This window comes from Typopeltis vanoorti, chromosome 11 (assembly GCF_054136105.1).
Source record: "Typopeltis vanoorti isolate ZY-2024b chromosome 11, IOZ_Tvanoo_1.0, whole genome shotgun sequence".
Lineage (NCBI taxonomy): Eukaryota > Metazoa > Arthropoda > Arachnida > Uropygi > Thelyphonidae > Typopeltis > Typopeltis vanoorti.
This window is the reverse complement of record NC_143559.1, coordinates 83,650,422-83,666,236: the sequence shown is the minus strand read 5'-3', so window position 1 is coordinate 83,666,236 and position 15,815 is coordinate 83,650,422. Positions and strand designations below refer to the sequence as shown.

Sequence of the window (15,815 nt, the reverse complement as noted above, 5' to 3'; positions counted from 1 at the left end):
CGTTAGCATTCCAGCTGATGATCTGTATAGAGTTGGGTTTTATTTTGCTTTTATTCATTAAGGATTGCAGAGAATAAAACCTGTGTGTGTTTTAGAATGATGTCCTTGGCCTCTTGTGTTGGGCCAGTTTGTCGGAGTTCTGCAAGCATCTCTCCTGTGCAGCTAGTTATGTTGAGGAGATTGCTGGTTTGCTGTGGGTGGTTTGTTTTGGATTTGGAGTCTTGTTGTTGGGTTGGCCTTGCAACTTCTGCATATGTTCTTCCGTTTGTTGTGGAGGCTGTGATTTGTTGGGTGGGTCTGCTTTCTTGTATGGGCCTGCTGCTTTGGGGTTATATCTTCTGGTTTTGGGGATGTGCTGTACATCCTCTGTTGTTGGCATGGTGTGGGCCCCCGCATTTAGTACATTTCGCTGTCAGTATGCATGGTTTCTTGCATTCTAGTGTGGCGTGTTTTCCTCCGCATTTCACGTATCGGAATTCTGCTTTGCAGCATCGTTGTGCATGACCGAACTTCTGACATCTGTGACATTGTGTTGTTATGGATTTGCATCTCAGAGATTCTACTTTTATAATTAGGTCGCAGATGTTTTGGAGGTCGTATATATCTTTCTGGTCTTTTGAGATTTCGACTAGGATCAAGGGGTAGGGAGTCTTGTCTGCTCTGTGCATTTGGCTTACTTTAATGGGACTAAATCCTCTGTTATATAGGTCTGTGGTGTACTTCTTCTGTTGATATTGTTTCTGTGATTCCTCTTAGTACTACTTTCAGATGTTTGTCGCTGTTGAGTTGAAATATGTGATACGGTAGATTGTTGTTGTTATCCAAGAATTTTGTTATGTTTCTGTAGTCTGTCGATGTTTTAGGTTGAATGCGTATTCCTTCTTCCGTGTTTGTTGCTTTTGTGAAGGTAATTCCTGTTGTTTTTCAGAGCGGTGGCGATCGATGTCCAGTGTTCCATGGCCCTTAGGATGACTGGGGTATTCTTTCCTTTGTTCCGTTGTCTGTTTCTGTTTCTCTTGTTTTGGATATTTCTGTCGTGTTAGATATTTTTCTTTTCTTTTATACTTTCTGGAAGTCTGTGTGCGATTCTGCTGTTTGGTAGGCGTTGCTATGTGTTGCTTGTTCTTCTGATTGTGGCAAGAGTGCTAAGTCTTGTTGAGGGTGTGTGTCGTCTCCGTTGTTTTGGTCGTCCATGATGTCGTCTGTGACTGCTGCGGGGGGGGGGGGGATGTGTCGTACAGTTTTACTTTCCCTGGCCAGTTATCGTTTAAGAGTTTTCCTAATCTTAGGAACTCTCTGTAAACTTCTTCGAACGTTAGGGGCTTTTCCATGGTCTTGGTATTGCTAAATTATATATAGAGAATTGGCTGCTATTTACCTTAGGTTTTTCTTAGTTCTAGGACTCACAAACCCTCCTGTAGTCCTTTTTATAATAAGGTTCCAATACTTTTAGAATAATACGTCACTAAAACTACTGTCTCCTCACTTCACTAATCAATCGTAATCACTATAATCAGAGCTCTAACCACTAACTACTCGAACGTTGCACTGTTTGTTGCACTTGGCCCTTTTGAAGTCATTTTCGGATTGGCCGATGGTCTTTTTACAGATGGTGTGTGTGCTGCCTTATATTGGAAAAAAACCAATGGATAGTAGTCTGGCTTTCTGGGGGGGGGGGAGTTGAAAATGAATCTCGTCAAGAAGGTCGTGAGAGGTATATTTTCTTTTCTTTCATAGAGTGATGCATGATTGGAATGGATTGCCATTGGATGTGGTGAATTAGTTCGAGGAAAGGTATGACAGCGGGTGCAGGTAATATGTGGCCTCCCTCGATGAGTCGCTAATACCCTGTAGGTTTCTTATAATAATTAGCTTTTCTTTTAAGAAAATTCTAGTTTTTAAAATGTTAACTATATTGCTTGTACAAGTTGGAAAATTGTATGTATAAAGCACGTGATTTCGCGTGTTGGTAAAGAATTTGTACATCGCCTTATTCCTTTCTCCCCTTCAACATAAATTAACTCTCGGTAGCCTGCCAACGACGGCTCTCGCTTCTGTGGACGGACAGTAAATCTGCTTTGGAAAATATGTGATCTTGTCTTGAGATTTGAGTATTATCAAAGGTAAGAGAAGAACTGGTTTCTTTCTTGCCTGAAATCAGAATAGTTTTCGTATCGTTTGAAGTCGACAAAGGTCCACCAGTAGAAAATACTAAGGAGACCGATTTTAAGACTATGGGTGATCTTAATGCACGTTGTACAGGCAGTGGCACACCCAGATGGGGGGGGGGGGAGCAATGGGCCCTGGCTCCTCCCCCAAAGAAAAAAGGAAAAAAAAACACTAGAAAATTTTCCAAAAATTTTTTCCTAATTAAAATTCATTTTTTATTTATGTTGTGTCGTGTCTTCTATTTCTGTACTACTTATGAATTAGCGGTCATTGCTGATGCTCAGTCATAGGTCGTTATGCGATGCATAGTGTGTATTCTCGCAAATCGTCTATTCAACTCCCCCCCCCCAAGATTAAATCCTGCGCTACTGCGTACAGGAATGGAGGTCCTGTCATCAGCTCAAGTATGGATAGGATTTCCCGTTGGCAAAAGAAGGTCATTTATGTATAATAGGAAACGCGTGAATGAAAGTACAGAATACTGAGGTAATCCAGCATTTGTAGAGAAATCTGAAGGTTTCTCTACAAATTCTTCGACGGGAAGGTCGAGTCCGTCTAGAATGTAAGGAACAGTTAGTTATAAGAACAACTCTGTTGTAGGGCAATTGCATATAGAAGTGACAGGATTTTTTTTTTTTTTTTTTCTTCACGAGGAAAAAAAAACATCCAGAGATCTTGTGCAGTTAGAGACATTATTTTGTTATTTATCGAATTGGTAAATCGATCTCTTTTTTTTTTTTTTTTTTTTTGTTGTTGTTGTTTAGCACAAGTAAAAACAAAAAAAAAGCAGCAACAACTGAAATCTTGCCTTTTACAGAATAATTGAATAACACAGAATATGCATATTGAATACAAATAAAAATAAAGCATATGTTCTTTGGAGTTATTACATTTACTTTACTTATATTTACTTTCGGCACATCGAACTGCCCAAGGAATAGTTCTGTTTTCATTATTAGATTGTTAAAACATTTCTTCTCTTTTTTAATGATCTTTGGTTTTATGTCTGCTAAGTTCTATTAATAATTTATAAATATGCTTTAAGCATATTTATAAATTATTAATAGAACTTATTATTTTTTTAAAAAAATTACAATTTCAATAAAATAATATTAAATATCGTAATTAATAAAAATGGTTATTTTGATGTAATAAACAAGTCTTATAGTTAACGAAATAATTAGGATACCTAAATATGTTTCGCATCTGGGCTCTTTTGTTATGCTTGTGTGTGTGTGTGTGTGTGTGTGTGTGTATGTGTATTGCGGAGGAAGGGGATTTAGAATCCGTAAAACACTATTCGATTAGACTTCTGGATTCCAGTGATTTTAACGTCCTGTATCTGCCCTGGACAGATTTATTTTTGAGGTCAAAGTAAATTTGGACCAGTTTATTTTTATTTACGTTTTTTTTTTTTTTTTTTTTTAAGATGAGTTCGAAATATTGAGCTTAAACTTTTTTTTTTTAAATTTTAAAACAAATGATCATATTATGTACATATAATAAATAATTTTCTGCAGTGCTTAATATTACTTAATCCATGCATCTCGTACATTGCAAAAACACATGGCTGGAATGTGTCTAGTGTAGTACGCTTTTGTGTGTGCGAATATTCATCTCATCAAAACAAAATGTTTTCCTCTACGCATACTTGGCAGTCATTCAAGATGCAGCTTACTAATATTTATGATTATGAAAGTGGCTACTCAAGGTTATAAAAAATATAAAAAAATGCAGTAGTATTACGAAGGAGGAAATAAACTATTTTGCTATAAGATGTTTTAAAACGCCCGAAGAGGTAAACTTCGATTTTCGAAAAGGTTTACATTTGTGAAAATTGAGTCTTTGACTCAATGGAGATGCCAACAATAATAATAATAATAATAATAATTATTATTATTATTATTATATGAAACATTACGGTTTCATATTCATATATAATAACGTAGAGCTCCGTAGCTCAGTCAGTATAGACTTGGGCTCGATTCACGTCCATGACCGGAGGAATCTTTATCTGGTCTCTTTTAACTAAAGGTGAGTTAGCTGGTCTCATACGGATAGAGGATTTTTTTTCACCTGGAAACTTAGGTTTTTCGTCACTCAGAACAGGCAAACTGGCCCCATGAACACACACACACAGATTTACAGCCATTAATATGGTTGACCGAGTGGTTAGTGTATCCGCTCTCCAGCCAAAAGGCTGTGGGTTCGAATCCCGCTGTGGGAATGGATGTTTGTGATTGTCCGCGAAAATACTAGTGGAGGTGGGCAGTAGATGGCATTGGTGTAGATGATGGTAGTTGTGGTTTGCTGTAGTTGGTGGAGACAGAGTTATGGAGTAGGTGCTCTCCCTTGATGAGTCTTTGGACTCCCTGGAAGTGTCACATAATAATAATAATATTTCCAACAATACGTGGAAGAGATAGGGGTCCTCACCACATCATTTATTTAACAGGAGTTCCCCCTGTTTCTTAATCTTCCCTTAGGACTGGTTGAGTCCTCCTAGTGAGGAATTAAGTATGTATTTTATGACTGTAAATCCATGTGTGTGTGTGTGTTCAGGAGCCAGTTTGCCTGTTCTGAAAGATGAAAAATCTGAGTTTCTGGGTGTAAAAACTCTCTACCTCTGTATGAAACTGGCAAACTCCCTTTAGTCGAAAAAGACCAGATTGAAACTGCAAGTGATGCCATTCTACATTTTGCATGTTGCCATTTCACTTGTTGATTTTCAAGGTAATCAGTAATTACCATCATTTACAGTTGAGTTTGTGGGATGGCTCTGCATCTTATTCAGTGTTAGTAATTGGCAAAACCATTATAGCGAAATTAAGAAAATATGCTTTTAAATTAATAGATATTACTAGAATGATATCTATTAATATCATTTGTGAATATCAGAATATTATTATCTATTAATGAATATCAGAATACAAAAACAGGGTGAAAAATTGAATCAAGACTGATTAGCTGAAAACCTTCATTGCATGTCCATAGAAGGAATTCAGGTTTTAATATCTAGATATTAGTAAGAAATTAATTAAATTTGAAATTTGTGAGAGATGTTACTATATTATTCTTATTGTCATTGTTGTTACAAATCTTTTAAAGACTCATTGAGAAAGAACTTTATACAAAAAATCATTATGACAAAAAAACCTCCATCAAGTGTATGGACTCATTATGAAAGTGTGATTCTGTGATCCTGCAGCATATCTATATTTACCTTAAACTCATTCACAGCATATTCAGATCATGTATTTTGCCCCGTTACTTTCTGCATTAAAAAAAAAAAACACTTCTCATTTTCTCTTATTCACCACTTATCTTATTCACCACTCTTATTCACCACTCCCTTGAGCACTTGCCAGGGAAAACCAGCCATAGTCTTTTCCCATCATCTTGCTTTTCCATCTAAAAAGTCTTTCACACCAGTAAATACTGCTCAACAGCATAAGCACCTCAATTATATCTTCTGTTCTATCTGCAAAACTCTGCTGATTTTGTCTCCGTAGTTCACTTGACAATGGCTGTTAGTTGGAAAGACTTGAGTTTAAATATTGTTTAGGATGCTGCATTAATAAAGACTTTTTAACTGAAAGAAAGTGATGAGTTAACTTCATTTGCTGTCTGTATCATTCTCCAAATTCTGATCAATACTCTAACCTTTTCCACTACCTTTCTGTGAAACTTGATCATTAATAGTTCAGATACTCAAACAGTTAATTTGTCGGCGACTACTAGCATGAGCTAATGCATGTAGTCCAAGTACGTAGTACAAACTTGGGCAACTCGCAGCAAAGGTGGTAAAGTTCTTGGTATTTTCCATAATGTAAAAACACATTTCCTAGGAAATGTATGCTGTTGTTACATTATGGTGGGAGATCACTACTGAGACCGGTTTCAGCCTTTATTGAGGCTTCATTAGTGAGTAGCTAGACCAAATTAATACCAAAGGGTATAGCGAAAAGAACTTATATGCTCTGCTATACGAGTTGTTAAAAAGGTGCACCCATTTAGTTACTTAAATATAAAAAGCCAATAGGTTTCATTTCGGCGATATAAACATTATTTAAATTAACGGGATATTAAATCCCACATCGTTTTAAAACTGAACAAGAAACTCAAAGATTGGAATCGGAGAGTTTCATGCCGAATATAGTATAGCAAACTACGAAAGTATCGGCGACTACTAGCATGAGCTAATGCACGTAGTTTAATACCAAAGGGTATTAAGTACCTAATGCCTAAATACTTAATGCTACGTGCATTAGCTCACGCTAGTAGTCGCCAATACTTTTTTATAGTTTACTATACTATATTCGGCATGAAACTCTCTGATTCCAATCTTTGAGTTTCTTATTCAGTTTTAAAACAATGTGGGATTTAATATCCCCTTAATTTAAATAATGTTTATATCGCTGAAATGAAGCCTATTGGCTCTTTATATTTAAGTAAGTTAATTTGTCTTTCTCGTGGGCTTCGCTGTTCACAACTGAGAATGGCTTTCCTTCTCTGGTTTCAATGATCAAGCAGGCAGATATACTGAGATTTTTTGTTTTCAGTAACAATCTTTCATAGATTGTCTGCTTGCCCATCAAAATACCTGATAATCCTCTCCACTACCCCAACAGCCTTGATCTCTTCTTAACAGTTCTGATAAATACAATGTAGATGTTGGCTTTTCTCTTGGTGATTCAGACCATATAGACTTATCAAAGTCTTCTTTTCACCATAATGTCCTTCATCTTTATGGCCTTATGCCCTTTGATAGTATAATAGCCTGGGGTGTCTGTATAACTTCTATTCTTTTCCTTGGACTGACTACTGTTTTCATCCTTTGGATACAGAAATCTGCTTCAACTGAATAGCTAAAATAATTCTTACTGGAATGGAGGCCTTCATCCCCCACTCCATCCAGAAGCCCATACCATTGTCCATTGGTTTTTCCAGTATAAGGCAGCACACAACATCTGCAAAAAAAAAAAAAAAAAAAGACCATCAACCATTTCAAATATGACTGCAAAACGGCCAAATGTAACAAACTTGCCTTTTGCTCGAATGTCAGTCAAGCTTTCTGGTCCTGGCAAAGGCCTCTGTGTCCCTTCTAGTATTTTCATGGTACTGTTTTATTGAACTGGCTGATGCCATTCCTCTATATTCCATCAAACATCAGCAACTGCTGGTCAGAATTCATTAATTGTTTCGCTGCAGGTGTATTAAACTAGCTTCTTGTCCTCTTTCAAATCTTTTACCTCTGTACACCTCTTCATCCCTAAGGACTACTATTATTAATTAATTGAAAGAAAAAATTTTCACAAATGAAAGTGATATTTGCTTGCCACAGAACATCCATATACAAGATCTTTTGCATTTCCCCACTTCCATCTCGTAATAGGATTTTCGTTTTTCAAGGCCTGTGATCCAAATAGCTCTGGGCATAGCTGCTTTCAGAAAATACAGGTTTTTCTGAAGTCAGTTATCATTGTATATTTAATGTCTGCCCCTCTGACTTGATTGTTAGATGATGAATGGAAATTGCAATGGTCTGATGAAATTGGATGACCGGTGTCTGATAGAGTTAGTTTTACTCTTGCTTGCAGTATTTATTTTATTCTCCACACACTGATTACTTAAAATCTGAGCAAGTTTGATGATAATAAACCTCATTTTATTCACAAGTCTGTTAGCCACATTTAAATTCCTCAGCAAAAAAAAACAATACAACTTAGGTATAAATTTGCAAATATTAAAATCTTTACCCACTTTTCATATGGCTAATAAACTGAATTTTTAGAGGATGGTAGTTTTGCTGGGTAAATGGCAACAAAAAACCAAAAATATGAAATTTTTAGTCTAATCATCCTAAATTTTATATTTTTCAGAAATCAGAAACACTTTCTCCTGTTAACTTAAAAATGGTATAGGATGACTCTCTCTCTCTCTCTCTCTCTCTCTCTCTCTCTCTCTCTCTCTCTCTCTCTCTTTCTTTCTCTCTCTCTCTTTCTCTCTCTCTCTTTCTCTCTCTCTCTCTTTCTCTCTCTCTCTCTCTCTCTCTCTCTCTTTGCTGTAGAGGTTTCAAAAATGCTCTAAGTTACCCAACATTCTTTATTTATATATTTTATTTTATTTCATTTTTATAAGAAAATTCAATTCTAAACTGAAAAGAAAAATTGATATTCCCTATATTGAAAACTCCAGATTTCTTATGAGAAATGCACATCAGAATACATCAACATGGTCTGCATTCCTTACTGAAAAAAAAAAAAAAAGGAATAATAAAAATATATTTAGATTGCTCAAAATAAACTTGAGAAAGTTGATGAAATATAATCAGATTATTCCGATTTTCATCAGCACTTCTACTTTGCAACTATCAAATATTAAATTGCAAATGTCTGGTCTATGGCAATTCAGTTTTGCTTGTTTGCTTCCACAGATGTAAATCGATGGACAGAAAATTAATGAAAAGTTTATCAAGTAGTTCAGAAATATTTAGGAATTGCAGGAAATATAGCTACAGAACATATTTAGTTGTTTTGATATTTTAATCCTTGCTCTAATATCAGTGATCTTGAGCTTTACTGGATAGTTATGCTATTTTGTTTTATTATTTTCACCATCACCACATAAATTATAAGACTATAATACTAGTTTCTTTAGACAGCTGTCCATTTTTCTTATGGGAAATTCTATATATGCTTGTGATCACATCACTTTGTTATCCGAAATTGTTTCAGGAAGTAGAGCCAAAGCATCTAAAGCTAGTGTATTATGTCTAGTAATTGCATACATTCTTGTAGCCTGTTTACTTGTTTTGGAGGAGATAAAAATAGCTCAGGTCCTACTTCTGTAAGATTGATCTTCAGTTGAAAAGCAAGTGGGATGAGGGAATTGGGTTGCATGCATTATGGCCTAAGCAGCCAAGGCTATGAGATCAGTATTTGTCTGTTAATCATGCATATTCTTCTGACCAGTTTGCCTGTTTCTCCATGTAGTATCCATATAGTATTTTGTCTGCATGCAGGATGAAAAACCCAAGTTTCCAGAATAATAACCCTGCTACTTCTACATGAGATGGGCTAACCCACCTTCAATTGAAAAAAACTTATATAAAGATTCCTCCCATCATGATGAGAATCGAACTTAGGCCTTTTCCAATCGAAGAGTATAATGTACGGTCATTCTTCCAATTGCACTACAGAGGCGTTTTGAGAATTGCTGTGCTTTGATTAGCTTTGAGAATTGATGCAATAGTAAGAATATTGATCAGCAGAAATGAGATTGTGGTGATTCTATTATATATACTATATATCATGTGTGTGTGTGTCTTTCATATCAGACCACATCATCCATATCAGCTACTCTGTTACTGCTCTGCCGATCTAATAGCATAGCTTTCAAAGAGACAGCACAATTTTAGAGTTGCCAGATTTTCCAGAAGTAGAACAAGGGGAGGAGGAGGACACAAAGAAACAAGGAATAGAGAGCAGAATAGGTTTAAAATGTATAATTCTTTGTCAGTGAAAAATTATGTGCAGCTATAATGGTTTAAGTACATATTATTCTAGGTCTCCATGTAGGCTTAGAATTAACATGACCGACAATAATTGCAGTATAGTGCAAATAAAGTGGAAGTTGCATTTTGACTGTCATTTTGAAAAACTTCCAGTAAAATTTTAATGTCAAATTTTTTTTTTTTTTTTTTTGAGAATTCTACTACCATTTTTTTTAAAATTTGATTTTCTTGATATCTTTAATTGAAACTTAATCATTCTCATAATAGCATACATATTTCTCATCCTGTTTTATTTTGCATGTTTTTTCATATATTTTTGTTTACATTCATAGAACTTTTTTTTTTCTCATTTCAGATATAAGACAACAACTGAATGAGCAGTTAAAATGTTTAGATGTAAGACTAGAAACTCAAGTAGCTCTGGTAGCAGAGATTCAAGAGTACTATCGACGAAGGGCAGAAGTGGAATTAGAATATTCGCGGTCGCTGGAGAAACTTTCAAAGAATCTTATGGTCAGGCACAAAGCAGAGAAACAGAAGTAAGTAAATTATAGAGAATTACAATTTACATTATTAATTATATTTTAACATATAAAATATTATTATTATTATTCAGGCCTCTATGGAGTCAAGAGATCCATCGTGGGAGGACTCCCTAGGAAACACAAAGTATCATACCACTTCTTGAACTCATTGACCATTCTTGCTCTCACCACTCTATCAGGCAATGTATTCCATGGTTAAACCACCCTCCAGCAAAGAAACCACTCCTCACCCCTCTTGCTCACAGCTTCCTTTCATGACTTCCAGGGATGGCCCCTTGTCATCACTCCCCACTGTTCCACCAAGTGAAAGAACTCCCCAGTTTCAACCTTGTAACTGCCTCTCAACAGTTTAAAAGTCTCGATCATATCACCTCTCCTTCTTCTATCCACCAAACTCTGCAGTCCACATTCCCTCAGCCGATCTTCATAACTAACATTGTACAGTCCTGAAACCATCTTTGTTATCTGCCAATGTACCCTTTCCACAGTTATTTATCCCCATGAAATCCTGGGAACAAATTTGAAAACAATAGTCTAAGTGTGGTCTGATCAGAATCTTATATAATGGAATGATAACTCTTTTATCTCTGCAGGTCGGCATCCTTCTCAGTATTGCAGTAATCCTCTGGGTTACCTTCACCACCTTTGCAACATGCTCCCTGAATTTCAGTTTTCTATCAATCATCACCCCCCCAAATCTCGTCTCCCCTACTTTCTGTACAGCTCCTCCAATTGGTATGCAGCCTCCTATCGATGTATCTCAACCTTCAAGACTTTACATTTTGCTGCATTAAACCAATACCCCTATTCATTTGCCCATCTGTTCAGTTTATTCAAATCCTCTTGAAGGGCTGCCACATCTGCACTATTACTAATAACCCTGCCCAGATTTACGTCATCTGCAAACAACTGAATATCCCCTTGCAATCCATTGATATAAAGATTAAACAATACACATCCCAGTACTGAGCCCTGTGGAACCCCACTTGTAACCTTATGCCTCCTTGATATTGCCCCATCATACACAACTCTCTGATACTTATCAGACAGCCAATCCTGAATCCAGTTGACTAAACCCAACATCTAAACCCATGTGCTGCAACTTAAGTATCAGCTTATCATGTGGTACCCTATCAAATGCCTTTGCAAAATCCAGAAAAATGGCAGTATATGCCTTTCCCTCATCAACTGCTTTTGTCTCTTTATTATAAAACGCAATCATAAGATTTATGATTTATAATAAATCAATAAGATTTTATTGATTTATAAATCAGTAAGATCTTATTGATTTATAATAAATCAATAAGATTTATTATAAATCTTACTAAAGCAAGAGCGCCCCTTAACAAATCCATGTTGGTTCTCACAGATAACATTACCCTCATCTGCCCAACGCTGTATATGGTCCCTCAATACTTTCTCCAAGACCTTAACTACTGATGACACTCAAACTGGCCTATGATTAGACACTTCCAGTCTGCTACCTCCCTTATGCAATGGCACTATCTTAACTTCCTTCCATTCCCTGGGTACCTTTCCTGTAGTCAGACTTTCATTGAAAAGCCAGGTCAAAGGAGCTGTCAGTTCTTTAGCACATTCTCTCAAAACCCGTGGTGAAATACCATCCAGTCACACAGCTTTACTGACATCTGGAGTACTCAGTATTTGGAACACACTCTCCTCTTGCACCGCTAAACCTCGAACCTGCCCTATCCCTCTATTATCAAAGTCTATTTCTCCAGGATGAAATACTCCAATAAATTGTTCATTGAACAACTCCACTATATCCTCTGCATCAGTCACTTTATTGCCATTTTTATCCCACAATGTCATTCTTCACAATCATTTCTCCTCCTACTGGCCACATAGCTTAAAAATTCCCTAGGACTTTCTTTGGATCTTAATGCCAATCTCTTCTCATATTCCAGTTTTGCCTTCCTCACCATGCTAGTCACTCTCTTGGCCTGCATATTATATTCCTCATGCATCTGCTCTCCACCCCTCTCCTTATATCTTTTCCATAATTTCTTTTTCATCTGCAGTTCCTGTTTGATATTGTTTGTCATCCACTTTACATTGTTCTCTTCTTCACTCGTGGAATATTGCTGCTAACAAATATTCCTTCACAATTTTCCCAGCGCTAATGATATCTCACCCTTCCAATTCCTCCCTCCATGGAACTTTCCAAGTTGATATCTAAGACTATTATAATTACCTGCCTTATAATTCCACATACATTCCCTTTTCTTTGTACTCCTGCATGTCTATTCATCTTCCAAGTTAAAACCACATGGTCACTCTCTCTAACTGGGGGAAGAGATGTCATCTCAGTTATTATCAGCTCTTCTGATGCTATGACCAAATCCAAAACTCTTGAACCTCTTGTTCCCTCTATCACATGTTGCCTAAGACATTTGTCCCTCAAGAATTCTAGAAATTCCATTCCCTTATTACTACATGCATTTTTCTCATCCCAGCTTATACTGCTGTAGTTAAAATCTCACATAACAATCATTCTTCTTGCACTTGTCAAGCTTAACTGCCTAAACATCTCCTGCTCCCCACCCTCTGTGCTCCTTGGCTTGTAGCAACACCCCACTAAATATCCTGTCTTGCCCACCTCTACCTCCCATCATATGCTTACGAAACCATTAGTGTCACTGCCTTCCAAAGCCACTACTCTTACAGGACGTAAGTCATCACTTGTCATAAGCAGTACTCCTTTACTGCATTTTCTCTTCCTCTCCTGCCAAAAAATGCTGTACCCTGCTACTTCTATTCCTGTTATTATATCATCTTCCGTCAACTACGTCTCCAAGATCCCAATAATCTTTGGCCAGGCTGATGCTGTCAGTGCCACCAATTCATCTCCTTTATTCCAGATATTCCTGGCATTAGTATAAAGCATAAAAATGTCAATGTTTCTATTCCTATCATTATCTCCTCCAGAACCCACTGGATTCAGTGTTACTTGATGTCATCCCCCTTTCTCCAAGCACTCATTCCCACAAGAGGCCACCCCTGCTACCATCCACCCTAGGAATTCTAGTTTCCCTGCATTGACACCCCAACTCATTCAGAAAACAACAGCCAGTTACAAACCAGCAATATAAGGAGCAGCCAGTCACCTACAAGCAAAGTTAGGAGCAACCAACAGACCCCCATGGCCAAGTATTCAACAAATCCAGCTACAACCTTAACACTGGGGAACTCTCACTTCTGGAGAAAGGTCTGAACTGTGCCAAGCATTTGTGCCATGATCAGTTAACAAATTAGATTTTATTTATCACATTGAAAGAGGTCTAAAATCTCTCTCCTCCAATTTAGCCCACAAAATATGAATGGAAACATCGTACATATTAAAGTCTAATAAACAACTAAGTTACAACCTACCCATAACAGAAATCCCTAAAAAATAATCCAGACATTGTGATTACAAAACCAGATAAAGGTAATACTACCATTGTCCTTGATCAGACAGCATACCTGGATAAAATGAACCTATTTATATCCGACCACAACATGTACCAAATGGTGAATTACACCCCTACAAACCACGTCAAAAAACAACAATAGAATTAATCAAATTGGTGATCACATGACCTGAGGAAACAACTTATACCACATTACGCCCTTGTTCCCAGAATTTACGGCCTACCAAAAATACACAAAACAAGCATGCCAATAACTCCGATAGTTGAAGGAATCGACATCCCTAATTACTTAGCCAAGAAATTAGCAGCCACACTCAAGGAGTTGGTAGGTCATTCTCCTTCCTACATTAAAAAAAAAAATTAAAAAATACACAAACTCCATAAACAAGATTAGAAACATCACACTGAATGACAAAGATTTATTAGTCAGCTCTGACATAACTGCCCTTTTAACTAATGCTGATCAATGATACTATTCTTCTCTTACAAAACATGTTTCCTCCCGATATCACGGCCTCTTTGCCCATGTATTCTGCTCTGGATATTTCATGTGGCAAAATAATTTTTACCTACAAAAAACACGTGCAGCCATGGACTCACCACTTTTCCCCCAAATAGCTAACTTTTACATGGAAGACTTTGAGCAATGAGCTCTAGATTTGGCCAGCCTAAAACCCAAAATCTGGCTCATATATGTTGATGAGATTTTTGCCATTTGGCTCCAGTGGTGCACTCAGGATTTAATCTTGGGGAGGAGGGGGGCAAGTTAAGTATATGATTTGAGAATACACACTATGCATTGCATATGATCCATGACTGAGCATCTGCAGTGATCGCCAATACATGATACCCATGATCTCCTTTGGCCTGGCTCGGGCAAATGAAGTAGCCTTCGGTCCGATGGAGCAATACTTCGTTCGCCTCGCGTTCAACAATGGACGTGATTCCTGAGTGCTATAGGGTATTCCCACCTTATGTGACCACTAATTCATAAGTAGTATAGAAATAGAAGACACGACACAATATAATAAAAAAAAAAATTAATTAGGAAAAGATTTTTGGAAAATTTTTGAGTGTTTTTTTCCTGTTTCTTTTTTCTTTTTTTTTTTTGGGGGGGGGGAGCAGGGTCTCTTGTCCCCCTCCCTGGATGTGCCACTGTTTAGCTCCACAGCTGAGAAACATTAAATACATTCCTAATCCACCTGAACAAACAACACAAACATATCCAATTCACCATCAAAATCGAAATCAACAACAACTCTTTTCCTTTTCTAGACGCACTTATCACATGTCTTCCTTCATGCTGCCTCTCCTTCACTGTCTACCACAAACCTACACATACAGGCTAATACACATAAAAATTCATCCAGCATAAAAAACTAGGAGTCATCAGCACCCTCAAACACAGAGCCCTAACAATTTGCTCCAATGAACACGCTCTGAACCAAGAATTCAAAATTATTAACCAAACATTTGTAAAAAATGGTAAATAAAAGAAACAGTTCACAAGATCCTCCATAAAAATGTCATTAAAAGCAAAAATGATTACAAGAATGCCATAGTCATATCCTATATTAGGAGCATTTCAGAACACTCTTAAATACAACATCAAGGCAACCTTCAAACCCCTGGCAAAATTAAGAAATTTACTTAGCTCCTCCAAAGATCCTCTTCCATTCTTTCTTGCTCATTCAGGAGTTTACACAATTCAGTGTAACTGTAACTTACCTTACATAGGTGAAACAGGATGCACCATCCCAATCAGAAAAGATGCATACAAACGCCACATTAAATACCTCCACTATGGTAAAGCAGGCCCATCAGACCATGCACTTCAAACATGCTACAGTTTTGACTGGACAGGCACTAAGTCCTTACACTGCACCAAAACCTGGTTTGAAAGAAAATTCAAAGAAGCTTGTGAAATGCTAAAACATCATCCATATCTGAACAAATATAATGGATTAATTATTCCAAGAATGTGGAGGACCCATCTTCAATCTATATAGCAACCAGAACTCAGACAGAAGAAAATCTAATACAAAAGGACTGTAGAAATTGTTTAATGTAGCTTTTTTTTCCTCTCCATTTTTTTTTTCTCACCAGAGATCAGGCTAGGATTAATGATTAACAAACATTTAGATTCATTTT

General features: G+C 36.9%; 1 protein-coding gene across 3 annotated transcripts in view; it reads left to right on the top strand.

The window, feature by feature from the left end:
• Positions 1–15,815, top strand: part of LOC150101810 (SLIT-ROBO Rho GTPase-activating protein 1-like) — a 312,204-nt gene that overhangs the window by 199,961 nt on the left and 96,428 nt on the right. For all 3 annotated transcript variants that reach the window (XM_090400019.1, XM_090400021.1, XM_090400020.1), the window contains exon 2: positions 10,041–10,224. In XM_090400019.1, the coding sequence (XP_090256145.1) occupies positions 10,041–10,224 (184 nt within the window). The remainder of the gene's footprint in view (positions 1–10,040; positions 10,225–15,815) is intronic.